The following is a 14,267-nucleotide window of genomic DNA, read 5'->3' on the forward strand; positions in this document are numbered from 1 at the left end:
CCCCCCCCCCCATATTCCCACTTGCTCCCCTCGCACCAAATGGGAGCTGCCCAGGTAAGTGCCCCACACCCAAACCTCCTGCCCCAATCCTGAGCCCCCTCCCTCATTCTAGCTCCTGGCCAGACCCTTCACCCCCAGCCCTGTGCTCAGTGCACTCCCACCCTCAGCTCAGTGCAGAGAGAGGAAGAGAATGGGCTAGAACCAGGGGGAAGGTAGGTACCCACTGTATGTGGACAGGGCCGGGACCCCAGATCAGCAGCGGGCTGAGCGGGTCCGGCAGCCGGGATCCCGGCTGGCAGGAGCCGGCAGATGGAACACCTGAGCGGCAGTGGGCTGAGCTGGGGTCCCGGCCGCCGGCCCCGCTCAGCCCGCTGCTGGCCTGGGGTGAACAGAACCCCAGACCAGCAGCGGGCTGAGTGGGCCGGTGGCGTAAGGTCAACATTTTAATTTAATTTAAATGAAGCTTCTTAAACATTTTGAAGACCTTGTTTATTTTACATTACAACAATAGTTTAGTTATATAATGTAGACTTATAGAGAGAGACCTTCTAAAAAACATTAAAATGTATTACTGGCACGCGAAACCTTAAATTAAAGTGAATAAATGAAGACTCAGCACACCACTTCTGAAAGGTTGCCGACCCCTGTTCTAGCATGTCTCCATTGGGGATTTGCATTTGCCCTGCCCCCAAGTATAGACAGAGCCTCTGCTTCAGCGTATCCCTAAAATCACCTCATTACTTTTTTTATCTTTATAGCTCCATTATACAAGGGCCTTGCTGGAGCCCACCTGGGACAGTGTATCCCACAGAGAGGAAACTTTGTCTAGGGGTGCAGTTTGAGCAGCAGAGACTCTGGAGAAACCAAGTGCTGAGGGAAGGTGCAGGAGGCTGGACTCCTACCCAAAGGGGAGTCTGAGGGACCAAACAGGCATTTTCAGATGTCAAATGATAGAGCATGTCCCTGCCCTCCAGTCATCTGCTCAAATCCAGGAACTGAAACTAAGAGGAAACAGGAAGAAGAGGAAAAGACGGGTTCCCTATACAAAGGGGAATATATGTGGGGACCAATCTACCCAGGAAGAGAATTGAAGGACAGAGGATATATGAGTTTGAGAGGCCATGATTTCCTCCAGAAGGGGACAAGGACTCTGAGGGATGAGCTGTGGGTCTTGCATTTTCTCTCAGAACTCAGCTTTTCCTCCTTCCTTTCAGAGATTGGCCAGCCAGGCTGAAACTGCTCAGCGATGACAGGGCAAAGGTTTCTGCTTCATGGGACGCTTGCCTTGTTTCTGCTCAGCATTCCCTGTGAAGCCCAGGAGCTACAAGTGGGCAAGGCCACCACCGGTGCCAGTCCTCTGTGTGAGAAAGAGGCCAAGTCCTGGGGAACTCTGTTCAGTGGGGAGCGACTAGATGCTTGGATCTTTTCTCTGATTGGCTCAGTTATGGTGGGGCTGAGTGGAGTCTTCCCCCTGCTGGTAGTTCCCCTGGAGACAGGAGCTGCTCTGCGATCAGAAGGTAAATCTGCTCTCTGGCTTATTGTTCCTGATGCCAGTGCCCCCTCATAGGCAGTGACTGAATGGGGCAATGTTCTTATGTCTGACACAGGAACTGGGATCTTCCTGGTGTCCTAGAAATGCTGCCTACTGAAATGCAGGCACAACTCACTTCTGTTATAAGATGGGTGACTCGTGCCATTCCTAAAAATGGGGCAGGTAGTCCCCCAGCTGAGTGTGGGGTTCTGGAACTTCAGGTGTAGAGCTCATACAAAGAGCATTCTCTAACTTGGATCCTGGGGGGGATGCTCACATGCTCCTCCACTTCCCTGGAGTACAGACTCCTCTCACCTAGGCCCCTTGAATGTACAGTTCATGCTCTGAGCCTCACTGCCAGGGCACAAGGTTCTGAGGCACAGTGCCACCCACAGCTCTCTCAGGGCGGTGCAGTGCCCTGAGGTCTGTCTCACACACAGTTCCTTTCCCTCCTCACGTTCCCTGGTAATTCAGGCTGCAATGGCTCCTGATTTTGGTGTCTCACACAACTTGTCAGGAGGAGTCTGGGCTCCAGGCCTGGGCTGTGATTGGCATTTGTTTGTTTTTCAGTGGGATCCAATCGTTTGAAGCAGCTGTTGAGTTTTGCAATTGGTGGGCTTCTGGGGAATGTATTTCTCCACCTCCTCCCTGAGGCTTGGGCCTACACCTGCAGCGCCACTGCAGGTAATACCTGGCACTGTACTAATGTCCTGAGCACCAGAGCCATCCCCAGGCACTGGCTGCTATGTTTTCTTGTGAATCTGCACCATGCTGCTTTTCTTAATGTTCCATCTCTCTATGTAGGGGCCTGGTGGGCTCTGGGGGGCCTTTGCCTTTCTCCTGGAGTCTCTGTGAATCAAGGGTTCCTTGACTCTGTGAATCACTCCCCCTCCATTCCCTACCTTGGTACAACAGAGCCCAGATCTGCTGACCTCCCAGGCTGTGCCTGAGGAGAAGTGGTGGAAATTGAAAGTCCCTAGAGTTCTTGGGTGGGGAGGAAAGAAAGGTGCAGCTGGCAGAGTCCCAACTCAGCCAGCAAACTGAGCACCAGGGCTGAGATGGCCCTGGTCTGCTCTGGGATAAAGCTTGGGAAACAACTAGCATAGCCCCTTCCTGTAGCTGTTTTCTAAAGGGCCCATGGAGACAAGTAATAAGTTATGTTTGCACTTGGGCAAACTACTGTCATGAGAAGCTGAGTGCTGCTGAACCCTATAGGTGGTAGCTGCTCAGTAAGAGAGATTCTTCCTGACTCTTCTGGGAACAGTACTGCAGGGGGCCAGATTTCTGTCACAGCATCTCCCACCAAGGGCTGGATTCCCACTGATCTCTGCCTAAGGAATTGTGGAATCCTTTCCTTCCTGAGAATGTAGGAGATAGAGGAACAGCCTGGATTTCCCATAATTTGTTATGTGGATCTAATCAGTGGAAATTCAGAATCCCTCTCAAAGCTCTGCTTCTCTCCTGGTCCTTTCCATCTTCACTGCACAGGCAGGGTCAGCACAGTCCAGTGCCTTGGGCCTCCAATGACTGCACCTTCTCTGCTGCAGCTTATTCACTTCTCTTATTAGTCTTTTCTCTTGTCTTAAGCTTCCAGGTTTGCATGTCGCACCTGTGTCACATTTCTAATGCTTTTGCCTGTCCTGTTGCTGGAGCACAGTCTTTGCCCCTGCAGTCAGGCCAAACAGATGAGGATCTGATAATCTCAGCCCTAATTGAAAGGAACGTGTTGTAGCCTTGGGCTAATAACTTGCCCGGGTGTGGTGTGATGGGGAAGATAGGTATTTGGCTCAGCTTCCCAAAGCACAACCTTCATGTCTGTACTTGCTACTCACACAGGCTCAGATGCAGGATTTGTGCTGATACAAGCTTCTTTGTAGCCTCTGGTAAGCGATTTTTGCCTTGCTCACCTTTGCACAGTAATTTATGGAAGAGATGCTTAGGAGCTGGGCTTAGAAGGCTCTTGAGAGTACCCAGGAGACAGGCTAGACTCCATTGCTGGAGTATTGGGGATGTGCAGCCTAGTTTCCCACTTGCCCTAGGTTGGATCAAGGATAAGTAGATGAAACAAATGGGGTTTTCTGCAGGGTGTCTGTTCTGTGCTTCTCATAGGACTAAAGGAAATGCTTTCTGCCCTATATTCTTGTCTTGAGTCCCTCAGTCACAAGCTACATTGTACTGGGGGTGAGGCTTACCATTCAGGCACCCCAACAATGCAAACAGAGATCTTTTTTGCTTTCTAGGAGGTGGGCAGAGCTTGCAGCAGCAAAAGCTTCTTGGCCTCTGGGTGATCATTGGCTTCCTGACCTTCCTGGCATTGGAGAAGATGTTCCTAGAGAGTGAGAAGCAAGAGTGGCCCAATGCGGTGAGTGGGTGATAAAGAGGGAAAGGAGTTGCCATACAAATACTGCACTGTAACCGGGTACACACTGTGCCCCTCTGGATTTGGCCCCTTGGTTCCTCTCCTCTGTGAATCGGGGACACTTCAATCTGGTGCAACACCCATGTTCTTTATCTGTGATCAGTTTCCCACGACCAGTTTCCAACTATATACAGGCTTTACAGCTACTTGGCCTACCACAGGCCTGGCCAGCAACAGACTCCCCTCTGAGCCTGACCTTCCTCTCTTAGTCTCTGCCCCCCCTTTCTCTCACTTCCTTCCAGCCTTATAGCTCCTGCTAATGAGGCTGGCAGGTGTGGTCAGTTACCAGGCAAACATAGGGTGGTTCACCCAGCCCCAATCCATTCTCCCTGATTGGGGCTGGAGTGGCAGGAGCTGATTAAGGGCTTCTCCAGCAGTACCCTGCCACATGCACTAAGTCCTATTACCCTCCCCTCCTGGTAGGCTCCTCAGGGGAACCTGGGAGCTGTGATTTAACTCAAAGCCTGTTTTGGGAGGCCAGCAGTGCTGGGCAGAGCCATGTGTCTGGGCACTTGCTCCATTCTTCTGGACCTGGGAAAGGAGACCTTTCATCTCCAGGCTAAGCTCTTGCCCTGTGGGCTTGGCTGGGATTTCTTGTCCCTGGGTTTTGGATTTTTTAAATTAAATCAGATTTATTTTGTTGTTTAAATTATATTTTTTTCTTTTTAAAAATAAACCTGTTTAAAAAGAAATCTGAATGATATGTTAAGGCTTAAACTTATAGTCGCTTTAAAATATTTTAAATAAAAAATAAATATGCTGAATCCAAGAGTCTATATCAAAAACTTTGAGTTAAAAGCTGCTTTTTTCTATAAAGAAAGAATCGGGGGAAACATGTAACTTTTGAGGTCAAGCTTTATAACTATGGCACAACAGTAGTAAATAAGCAATACATTCACCATTTTCTAATATAGTAATTATGTACAATGAATAAGAATCTGAAAATATTATGTTGTTGCTTAAATAAATGTGTATAGTTATAATATACCCTCCTAGCTAGCAAAAAAAAAAAAATCTAGTGTAAAGGCTCTATTTAGTTGTAAATCACCATGTTTTAATGGTTATGTCAACCAATGAAAATGCACCTTTCTTTAGAAAATAACTGAAGTACAAATGGAAATGTTGATTAAAATAGATTATTTAAATTGAGGCTTTCCTCTTGGTGATTGATTTAAATCCACCATAGTTAGAAGAAGAGGTTCCCTGCTATGTCCCTGGGGTAGTGGGAATTATCCTCACCACCACTCTGGGCCCTTGGTCCATGGAATTGGCTGGTCGCAATGGAAGGGTCTTGTGATTGGCCACTTTATGTGACATAGTGGATGAGGCAGGAGTCACCTAGCAACAAAGGATAAATGGTCACTCACAAAGGGATAAGAGGTCAGCTCCAAAACTATGCAAATGGAGCATAAAGTGGCCAGCCCTTGGGAATCTGCAGACTTTCTGGGTGGCATCTGAACTGTGCTGGGCTCTTGTTGATCCCATGCCTCTAGGTAAGAGAAAATGAGACCACACACTGAAAAGAGTTTGCAAAGAACAGCTAAATGTGACCTGTAAACCTAAGTGAGTGTGTGGAGCTGATAGACCTATCCCAGCCCTGTCTCCTAACCTTCTCCCTATTATGTGATACTGTGGGGTTTGATGTCCCCCATTCCATGATATACAACGTGGTTGTAGAGTCCCATTATATTCTTTACACTGAGGACCAAATGTTACTTTTTTGATCCCTGGTCCAGTGCACTTTAGCAAACTTCACTGCTCCTGAAGAATTTGTATTGGGTTTAGTGTTTCTAGCCCCAGCAGGAGATTTGACATTAAAATAATGTCTTTCAGATTCCTTTCTTGCTTCAACAAGTGCAGGTCAATTTTTAGCTCAGCTACTTAAATATATGAATCCCATTTCATAAACTTGAATAAAGCCACCCAGAAATCTATTCCATTTCTGCAGGCTGTGGTTACTAGATTTGAGGCCAAAGGGCATTGTGTTTGGGCTTTAGGGAGGGAAGGATTAAGGATAAAGGGAGACTTTCTTAGCCCCTCTTCTAGCACACTTTCTGTTGGTGATCAGAGAGTGGTAACAGTTGTTTCTCTCTGATTCAGGGCAATAATTCCAAAGCACCTTCCGGAGGGATTCCAAATGGAAACAGCTTCTCCCTGCAGAAAGTAGCCGGCACAGTCCAAAGAGCAGAGACAAACATGGCTCAGTGTAATGGCTCCTCTCTCTCTTCTTGCCCACCGGACCGAAGAATCAAGGTACAATAACTCCTCTCTTAACGTTGTAGTTATGTTCCTGAAAAATGCTACTTTAAGCGAAACAATGTTAAGCGAATCCAATTTCCCCATAAGAACTAATGTAAATAGTGGGGGTTAGGTTCCAGGGAAATTTTTTTCACCAAACAAAAGACACTCTCTCTCTCTCTCTCTCTCTCTCTCTCTAAGTTTTAAACAAACAATTTAATACTATACACCGCAATGATGATTGTGAAGCTTGGTTGAGGTGGTGAAGTCAGAGGGTGGGATATTTCCCAGGGAATGCCTTACTGCTAAATGATGAACTACCTTTTCGCTGAGCCCTCAAGGGTTAACACGTTGTTAATGTAGCCTCACACTCTACAAGGCAGCACGAATGGAGGGAGGGGAGACAGCATGGCAGACAGAGACACAAACCCTGTGTGAGAGAGAGATGTGCATTGCCCCTTTAAGTACCTGATCCCCTCTAAGTAAACTGCCTTGTTAAGTAGATCAGCAAGTTGAGACAGCAGCTGCTCCCAGGAATCTCCCTCTGTCCTGAACCCTGTCCTGTCGTCCCCCCACCCCCATGGAGAAGGGGTAAGTGGGGGTGGGGCAGGAGTAGGGGGGAGAGGGAAACCCTGACATTAGCCCCCCTCTTCCCCCCCGTCAAGCAAGCAGGAGCTTCCCGGGAGCAGCTCCAAGGCAGAGGGCAGGAACAGCACATGGCAGTGGGGGGAGGGGACAGTTGAACTGCCGGCAATTGATAGCCTGCTGGGTGGCTGCCGCACAGGGAACTTAGGGGAGCTGGGAGCTGATGGGGGGCTGCCGGTCCACCCTGGTTCCAAGCCCCCACCAGCTAGCTCCAACGGGCTGCTCTTTCTGCAAGCAGTGGACAAAGCAGGCGGCTGCCAAACAACATTAGAAGGGAGCATTGCACAACTTTAAACGAGCATGTTCTCTAATTGATCAGCAACAAAACAACATTAACCGGGATGACTTAAGGTGACCAGATGTCCCGATTTTATAGGGACAGTCCCGATTTTTGGGTCTTTTTTTTATATAGGCTCCTATTACCCCCTTCCCCGTCCCGATTTTTCACACTTGCTGTCTGGTCACCCTTGGATGAAGAGTTACTGTAAACGATCAGCAAGCTGAACCCAGAGTGCAGAAGGAGGGAGTGCAGTGTCCTACATCTGCTCCCAGGTGGAATTGCCATTATTTGTTGAGGAGGGAGAGGTTTGAAATTCAGCCAGAGTAGTGCAGGGTTTCTGCATTGAGGGTGCCTGAAAACCTGGTCTGGTGGATTGTGGACAGAGCCATTCACAGAAAAATGTTGAAAGTTTAAGAATGAATTGTTTAATTTAATCATGTCTGAAACGTGATCTGGAGCTGATTGGACAACTCTTTCCAAAAATTCCCTACACAACTACATCAGGGTTGGAAAGGGAAGCTCTCAAAGTCAGGAAAAGCCAGTTCCTATGTCTTCACAACGATAACTCTGCTCCTTGTGCATATGTTACCCCAGTGCTATCTTCAGTGAACTCATCAGATTGTCTCAAATACTAGTCTGAGAGCATGGGATGTTCTGACTATCCCCTCTTTATTTTCATACCTATGCTATTTTTAGTTTCTTTATTGACAGACTTTTTATGTGCTGATTTCTTTTTTCTCTAACATCTGTATTGTAATAATTTAGCAGTTTGGGGACTGAGGCAATTAACTACACAGCTAACTTAGCTTAGTGACTTTTGATGGTTTACATATGAAAGAAAATTTTCACTATTTTATTATTTGTGTTACAGACACATCTATAGACTCCAATCAAGGATCAGGACCTCATTGTGCTAGACACTGTACAAACAGTAAAAGAGCATGCCTGCCTGAGAGAGCTTATGATTTAAATTTTTAAGCCAACATGCAACAAATATGTTTGACAAACGTTAGAGAAGGAAGTGAGAGGGTAACCATAAGATGTGGTTACATGGGCTGGCTAGTGCACAACTTGATTACACTCAGTTAAAAGCTTCTTATAAACTCGTCCCTTTCCTCTTTTAATTCTGTTTCCTTTTATTTTAAATCTCTGCTTTTGCCTATTTCTTAAATTATTTTGCTACTCTTTTTGTTATCCTTTAATATGTAGGATGCAGTGTAAATCTAGTTTACTATGTACTTTTCATGTTTGTGACTTTCACATGCTCTGGTGTGTGCACATAGAGTAGTGCACAGGTTGGAAGATACTACATTCAGTGTGTATAAAGGGGAAGAAAAATTGTATGATAATGTGCCAGTATTTTAAAGGAAATGGGAGGACCCGGGAATCTACAGGCTGATTAGCTTGGTATCAATCCCAGGCAAAATCATAGAAAGGCTGATGTGAGACATAATCAGTAAAAACTTAAAAGATGGTCGCATAGTTAGTGCCAGGCAACTTGGTTTTATGGAAAATAGGTCTTGTCAGCAAAACTTGATGTAAAGTTTGATTATATCACAAGTTTTGTTGATAAACGTAACTGTGTCGACATAGTGTTCTTCTGTAAGGCATTTGACTAGTCCCAAATGGCATGCTGATAAAATTAGCAATATACAAAATTAATGTAGCCCATATTAAATGGACTAAAAACAGTTTAACTGATCGATCATAAAACATAATTGTAAATGGGGAATCATCATCCAATGGAGGTACAGTTCATCAGGGATCTATTCTCAGCTCATTGCTATTTAATATTTGTATCAGTTATCTGAAAGAAAACATAAAATCATTGCTGGTAAAATTTGCAGATGACACAAATTGGTGGAGCGGTAAATAATGATGAGGATAATTTAGTTATACAGATCAACCTGCATCGCTAAGTAAGGTGGGCTTATTTGAACAGCCAAATGCAAGGTCGTACATCAAGGAACAAAGAGTGAGGGGTCACACTTAACAGATGGGGGACTGTATCATGGAAAGCAGTGACTCTGAGAAGTACGGAAGGGCCAGGGTAGATAATCAGTTAAAAATTAGCTCCTATTGTGGTGCTGCTAAGAGGGTGAACACAGTCCTTGGATGTATAAACGGGAGAATATCTAGTAGGAATAGGGAGGTGGTATTACCTCTATAAATAGCATTAGTGAGACCATTACTAGAATACTGTGTCCAGTTCTGGTGCCCAGACTTTAAAAAGAAGGCTGAAAAATTGGAAAGCATTCATAAAAGAGCTACAGGAATTATATGAGATCTGAAAAATATGTCTTACAGTGAGAGACTAAAGACGTTTATTCTCAGAGAAGGTTAATAGATTACTTGATCATGGTCTGCCAGTACCTACATGATGAAGTGGATGGCTCTTTAATCTAGCCAAATGAGGCATAACACAATCCAGTGCTTACAAACTAAAACTAGACAATTTAGGATTAGAAATAAGGCATAATTTTTAATGAGGGTAATTAACCATTGGAACAATTTACTTAAGGATGAGATAGATTCTCAAAGTACATGAGAGCAAGAGATAGTGCTCAGTGAAGCGGGTTCAGCTATGGAATGAGCTTCCAAAAGTTTTAGGCTAATCTAGAGCCTGATCACCTTAGCACATGCCTTTCCTGTGATAACGTTTTCCCACTAGCCAGAATGAGATGCCTTACGCAGTTTCTTAGAACCACAAAAGCGCAGAAGACTCCATGAAGTCCACTAGAGACATTGTTATGTAAATCAAATTAATTTGTGCAGAACTTAAATACTATAGTGGTGGGCACTATAGAAAACACTAAAAAAGATGGAGACAAGCCAGTGTGGGGGCAGCAGGTGGGCACTTGCTTGTAGTTGTTTAGAAGTGTTTATCAGAATATGTCAATAGGCAGCAGCCAACCTCAAAGTAGGTCCATCAGAATTGAAATTGACTTCTTAGGGGCTGTTAGCACTTTCCTTTGATTTGTTTCTTGTTCTTGTTTTTTTTTCATTTAATGCAATATTTGAAGTTTTTAAGCCACAAAAAGTAAATTTCAGCTTCCACCAGCAGCATTAGCTCTGCTGCATTGTACCTCCCATGTCTTGCATGGGAGACGTTTGACAAGTTGTATATTAAACTATGCAATTGACTAGAAAACAGACTCTACTTATATTAGAACCCAGTCGCTTATGCAAATTTGTGGACACCATCTGAAATCTGTTGTTGCTTTATAATTGGATTTATTCCTCCAGACTGCCTTCCTTCTCTTCCCTTTCTCTAGTAAGCCTCTTTCTCGTCTTCTCTCCCTGTCTTTAGAGCTCTTTCTATGCTTGTACCTCTCTTCCCCTTCCTCACTAAGATGGAGTTCTCAACCCTAAGGCTCCCCCTGTCTGCACTAGAGCTGAATGTGGCAATGCAGTGTCCTGTCTAAAGCACAGACATGGGGTTTAAGCCACTGACCAGCCCTGCCCCACCATGATTCACCTGCTCTTAGAGTGGGTAACTTGCCCGTTGGCTGTACCTGATGCTTCCCCCTACCCTGAACCTCATCAAATTCCCTCACTCATGAATGCCTCTGACTTCCCTCTGCAGATCAGTGGATACCTTAACCTGTTGGCTAATACCATTGATAACTTCACACATGGCCTGGCGGTGGCAGCCAGCTTCCTGGTTAGCAGAAAGGTAAGATTTGTGCCGCACCCCCCTGCCAAACTGGAGATCTGGGAGAACCCTTCTCTCAGCTGTAATGTGTGCCTGCCTGCCAAGTAAATGACTTGGGGATCACTTCCCCAAGGGGTAGCTGCCAAGACAGTGCTGTACTGGAGAAAACAGCAGGGAGCAGCCCTGCTCGGGACACAGCCTTTCTGGCTCTAATGCAGGGATAGGCAACCTATGGCACGCATGCCAAAGGCAGCACACGAGCTGATTTTCAGAGGCACTCACACTGCCCGGGTCCTGGCCACCAGTCCTGGGGGCTTTGCATTTTAATTCAATTTTAAATGAAGCTTCTTAAACATTTTAAAAACCTTATTTACTTTACATACAACAATAGTTTAGTTATATATTATAGACTTATTGAAAGAGACTTTCTAAAACCGTTAAAATGTATTACTGGCACGCGAAACCTTAAATTAGAGTGAATAAATGAAGATTTGGCACACCACTTCTGAAAGGTTCCTGACCCCTGCTCTAATGTTTCAGATCTTGGAGACCCTTGGCCCCTGCATTAGGCATGCATGGACCAGATAGTTATCTCATATGTCTCTATACTGAGCGCTTAACACAAGGCAGCCAGAGTCCATTCACTTTAGGGGTGGGGGGCTGTACTCTCAGCACCACTGAGCTTTGAGACCATTTCCTAATAGACTTTTCCCATCTTCTGCAGGTTGGGCTCCTAACCACCCTGGCAATCCTACTGCACGAAATCCCACATGAGGTGAGAAGGGTCTGCAGCCTGCTGCCAGGGGAGCTGGGAAGTTAGGACCTGGTCTGAAGCAGGACAGCAGTGCTCTGTCTGTGGGAAGAGGGCTGGTGGGGGTTACCTCTGTTCTGCATCATTCTTTCCTTTCCTTGGAGGATCTGCTCCCTGCTGAGTGCTGGTGTTCACCCACCATGTTCCTAGTCGAGCTATCTCCTTTGTTAATGCTGGTCTCTGTGTTCAGGAGAGTTAGGATCGATAGCCACTGACTCTGCTTTCCCATAGGTAGGAGACTTCGCCATCCTGCTCCGGGCTGGGTTTGACCGCTGGAGTGCAGCCAAGATGCAGCTTTCCACAGCTCTGGGGGGAATTCTAGGAACCTGCTTTGCAATCTGTTCTCAGTCGCCTAAAGGGACAGGTAAGGCTCACTGGGGCTGCATTGAGGAATGTGTCTGATTGTGTGCCTACTTTCCTCTGTCTGTTCTCCTATATCCCTTCTCATTACTAATGGTGATTTTCACTGCATGTGCAGGGGAAACTGTAGCTTGGATTCTCCCATTCACCTCCGGGGGATTCCTGTACATTGCCTTGGTAAACGTTGTGCCTGACCTCCTAGAGGAGAAGAATCCCTGGTAAGTGGCTCCATTGTGGTTACTAGTATGCTGGTATAACATTTCTGCTGTGGTGGTGGGAGAGAACATGGTGGTAAAGCCTCCTGGATGCCACCACACTGTTCCTGGGAGCAGGTGAGCACTTTCTCCCCAAATCCCATGAGAGGTGAGATGGTATCTATCAGAGTCTGCTGTGCTGTGCCAAGTACTCAGCTTCTGGCTGCTAGTTAATACAGGGCACGCTGACTGAAAGGTTTATCACAGCCTATCTCTAATATAATGTGCTGGCTCCTGAGCATGTTAGATAGAACAGATTCAGTCTAGGCTGTTGTCTAGCCAAGCGCCTGACCTAACGCTGTCCTCAGGGTATCTACTCCTTCCCCATCCCTAATTCAGTGCTTTGCTGAATTGACATTGTGAGGGTATAAAACAAGCAATCAATGCCAATTTGATACTGAATACTGACTGAATTCATCTGTTGACATGAATGCATTCAGCTCCCAGCAAAGCCAATGTCACTTCCAATTATTTTTTAACCCTCTGATCTTTGAGAGTTTGCCACTGCAGGGAACTAGGGACCATTCTCTTTCAGAGGAATAGCAAATTATTGTGACTTAAGATTTCTCAGTCACTTTCCATTATGATGGATTTTTAATTCTTCCCATTGCACTCTGCTCCCTAGATGTATTAATTTCCCAACCTTTGTTTTCACGAAATATAGTCCTTTGTACTGCTGCCATTCAGTGACAAACCCCAACTCTGTTCATTACTGTCATCAATAGTACCAATCTTCTATAGAATGATCACTACATCCTTACCACTTCCAGTATCCAGCCTGGTCTCCTATTAGAGTGGTTTCTCAGACCTCTCTCTGCCACACACATGGAAGTGTTGTGAATATCTTTCCTACTCCTGGAGGTGGTTGCCTTGCCCATGTGCATGTCTTCATTCAGACAACAGCCTTGTTCTGAGTGACAAGTCTAGAGGGGCAGAGTGCATAAGAGATTGGACTCCTGAGCCCCTGTACTTGTGCAGATTGGGACTGGTTCCTGGCCCATTCTGACTCTTGTTTCTTCCCTAGGAACTCCGTGCAGCAGATCCTTCTCCTGTGCACAGGCATTACAGTCATGGTGCTGCTCTCACTCACTACAGAATGACCTCCGCTCAGACCTCCTCATGCTGCCTCCCAGAGCTGCATTGACTTTGAGCTGTTACAAAGCAATAAGGAACACTAATGTAACTTTCTGTGTGCGCTTGTGGGTCCAGCTGCTAGTGTGAGAGGCAGTTGAGAAAAAGAGGGAGTCATTGGGGATGCTGGACTCCGTTCCCTGGCTCTTCTATCCCTGCTCTGTTAAAATCCCACAAACCAGGGCTTCCAATGTTGGTGTTTTATGGAGTGAAAGCTTTTAAGGAGAAGAAATGAACCAAGAACCTGTTCCAAGGAGAACAGACTGTCTCACCCTGGAGTAAGAACAAGTGTTGGAATTGCACATCTTAAGCTGCTCAGTGAATAGACAAGATCCCTGTATCTGGCAAAGAAGGATTTACCTGCTACTCCAGGCTTAGAAAGAAAACAATTTTCCCAAAGCAGCAGCAAACCACCAACATTCCCCAGTGCAGCCTACCTAGCAGGAGCAAAGGTACTATCAAAACCACATAGGTGCATAGAGGTGAGAAGGCCCCTTCCCACTCAGCCCTCATTTATCAGTAGAAAAATGGGATGGTGTCAGCCTGGACAGTCTGCCTCTCTGAGTTCTTCTGCCTTAGCTTTGAAATCAGGGCTAATACTTGGGGCAGGTTGGGATAGGAGGTTATATAGCTTAGCCTGAAAGCTTCTGCCTTTAACCTTAACTCCTCTGTTTAGAGAACCTATCCCCTCCCCTGTTCAACACAGCCTAGGTGCATATTTGAGAAATGGTCAGCAAATGTTTCCTATCATCCCAGATCATCAGCTCATCTGTATCTGGGGGAAACCTGCTCAGTCACTGCCCCCCTCCTAAGGCCTCTCATCAGCAGGTGTAGAGTGAGCAGGGCCTGGACTCTGGCCTCCACCAGAGGAGGAATGGGGGGGAGGAGGAATGGAGGAGAGAGAAAACAATGACTATACATAGAGAAAGGGCAGAGCAGAGAA

General features: G+C 46.0%; 1 protein-coding gene across 1 annotated transcript in view; it reads left to right on the top strand.

Annotated features, from left to right (window-relative positions):
• Positions 1 to 14,267, top strand: part of SLC39A13 (solute carrier family 39 member 13) — a 21,400-nt gene extending 7,133 nt beyond the window's left edge. The window contains exons 2-10 of the mRNA XM_024215263.2: positions 1,215 to 1,517; positions 2,102 to 2,215; positions 3,772 to 3,893; positions 6,051 to 6,203; positions 10,700 to 10,789; positions 11,493 to 11,543; positions 11,811 to 11,943; positions 12,058 to 12,157; positions 13,218 to 14,267. Coding sequence (XP_024071031.1) covers positions 1,247 to 1,517; positions 2,102 to 2,215; positions 3,772 to 3,893; positions 6,051 to 6,203; positions 10,700 to 10,789; positions 11,493 to 11,543; positions 11,811 to 11,943; positions 12,058 to 12,157; positions 13,218 to 13,293 — 1,110 coding nt within the window. The 5' untranslated portion in view covers positions 1,215 to 1,246 and the 3' untranslated portion in view covers positions 13,294 to 14,267. The remainder of the gene's footprint in view (positions 1 to 1,214; positions 1,518 to 2,101; positions 2,216 to 3,771; positions 3,894 to 6,050; positions 6,204 to 10,699; positions 10,790 to 11,492; positions 11,544 to 11,810; positions 11,944 to 12,057; positions 12,158 to 13,217) is intronic.

This window comes from Terrapene carolina, unplaced genomic scaffold, assembly GCF_002925995.2.
Source record: "Terrapene carolina triunguis isolate 2854851 unplaced genomic scaffold, T_m_triunguis-2.0 Scaffold96, whole genome shotgun sequence".
NCBI classification, from domain to species: Eukaryota; Metazoa; Chordata; order Testudines; family Emydidae; genus Terrapene; species Terrapene triunguis.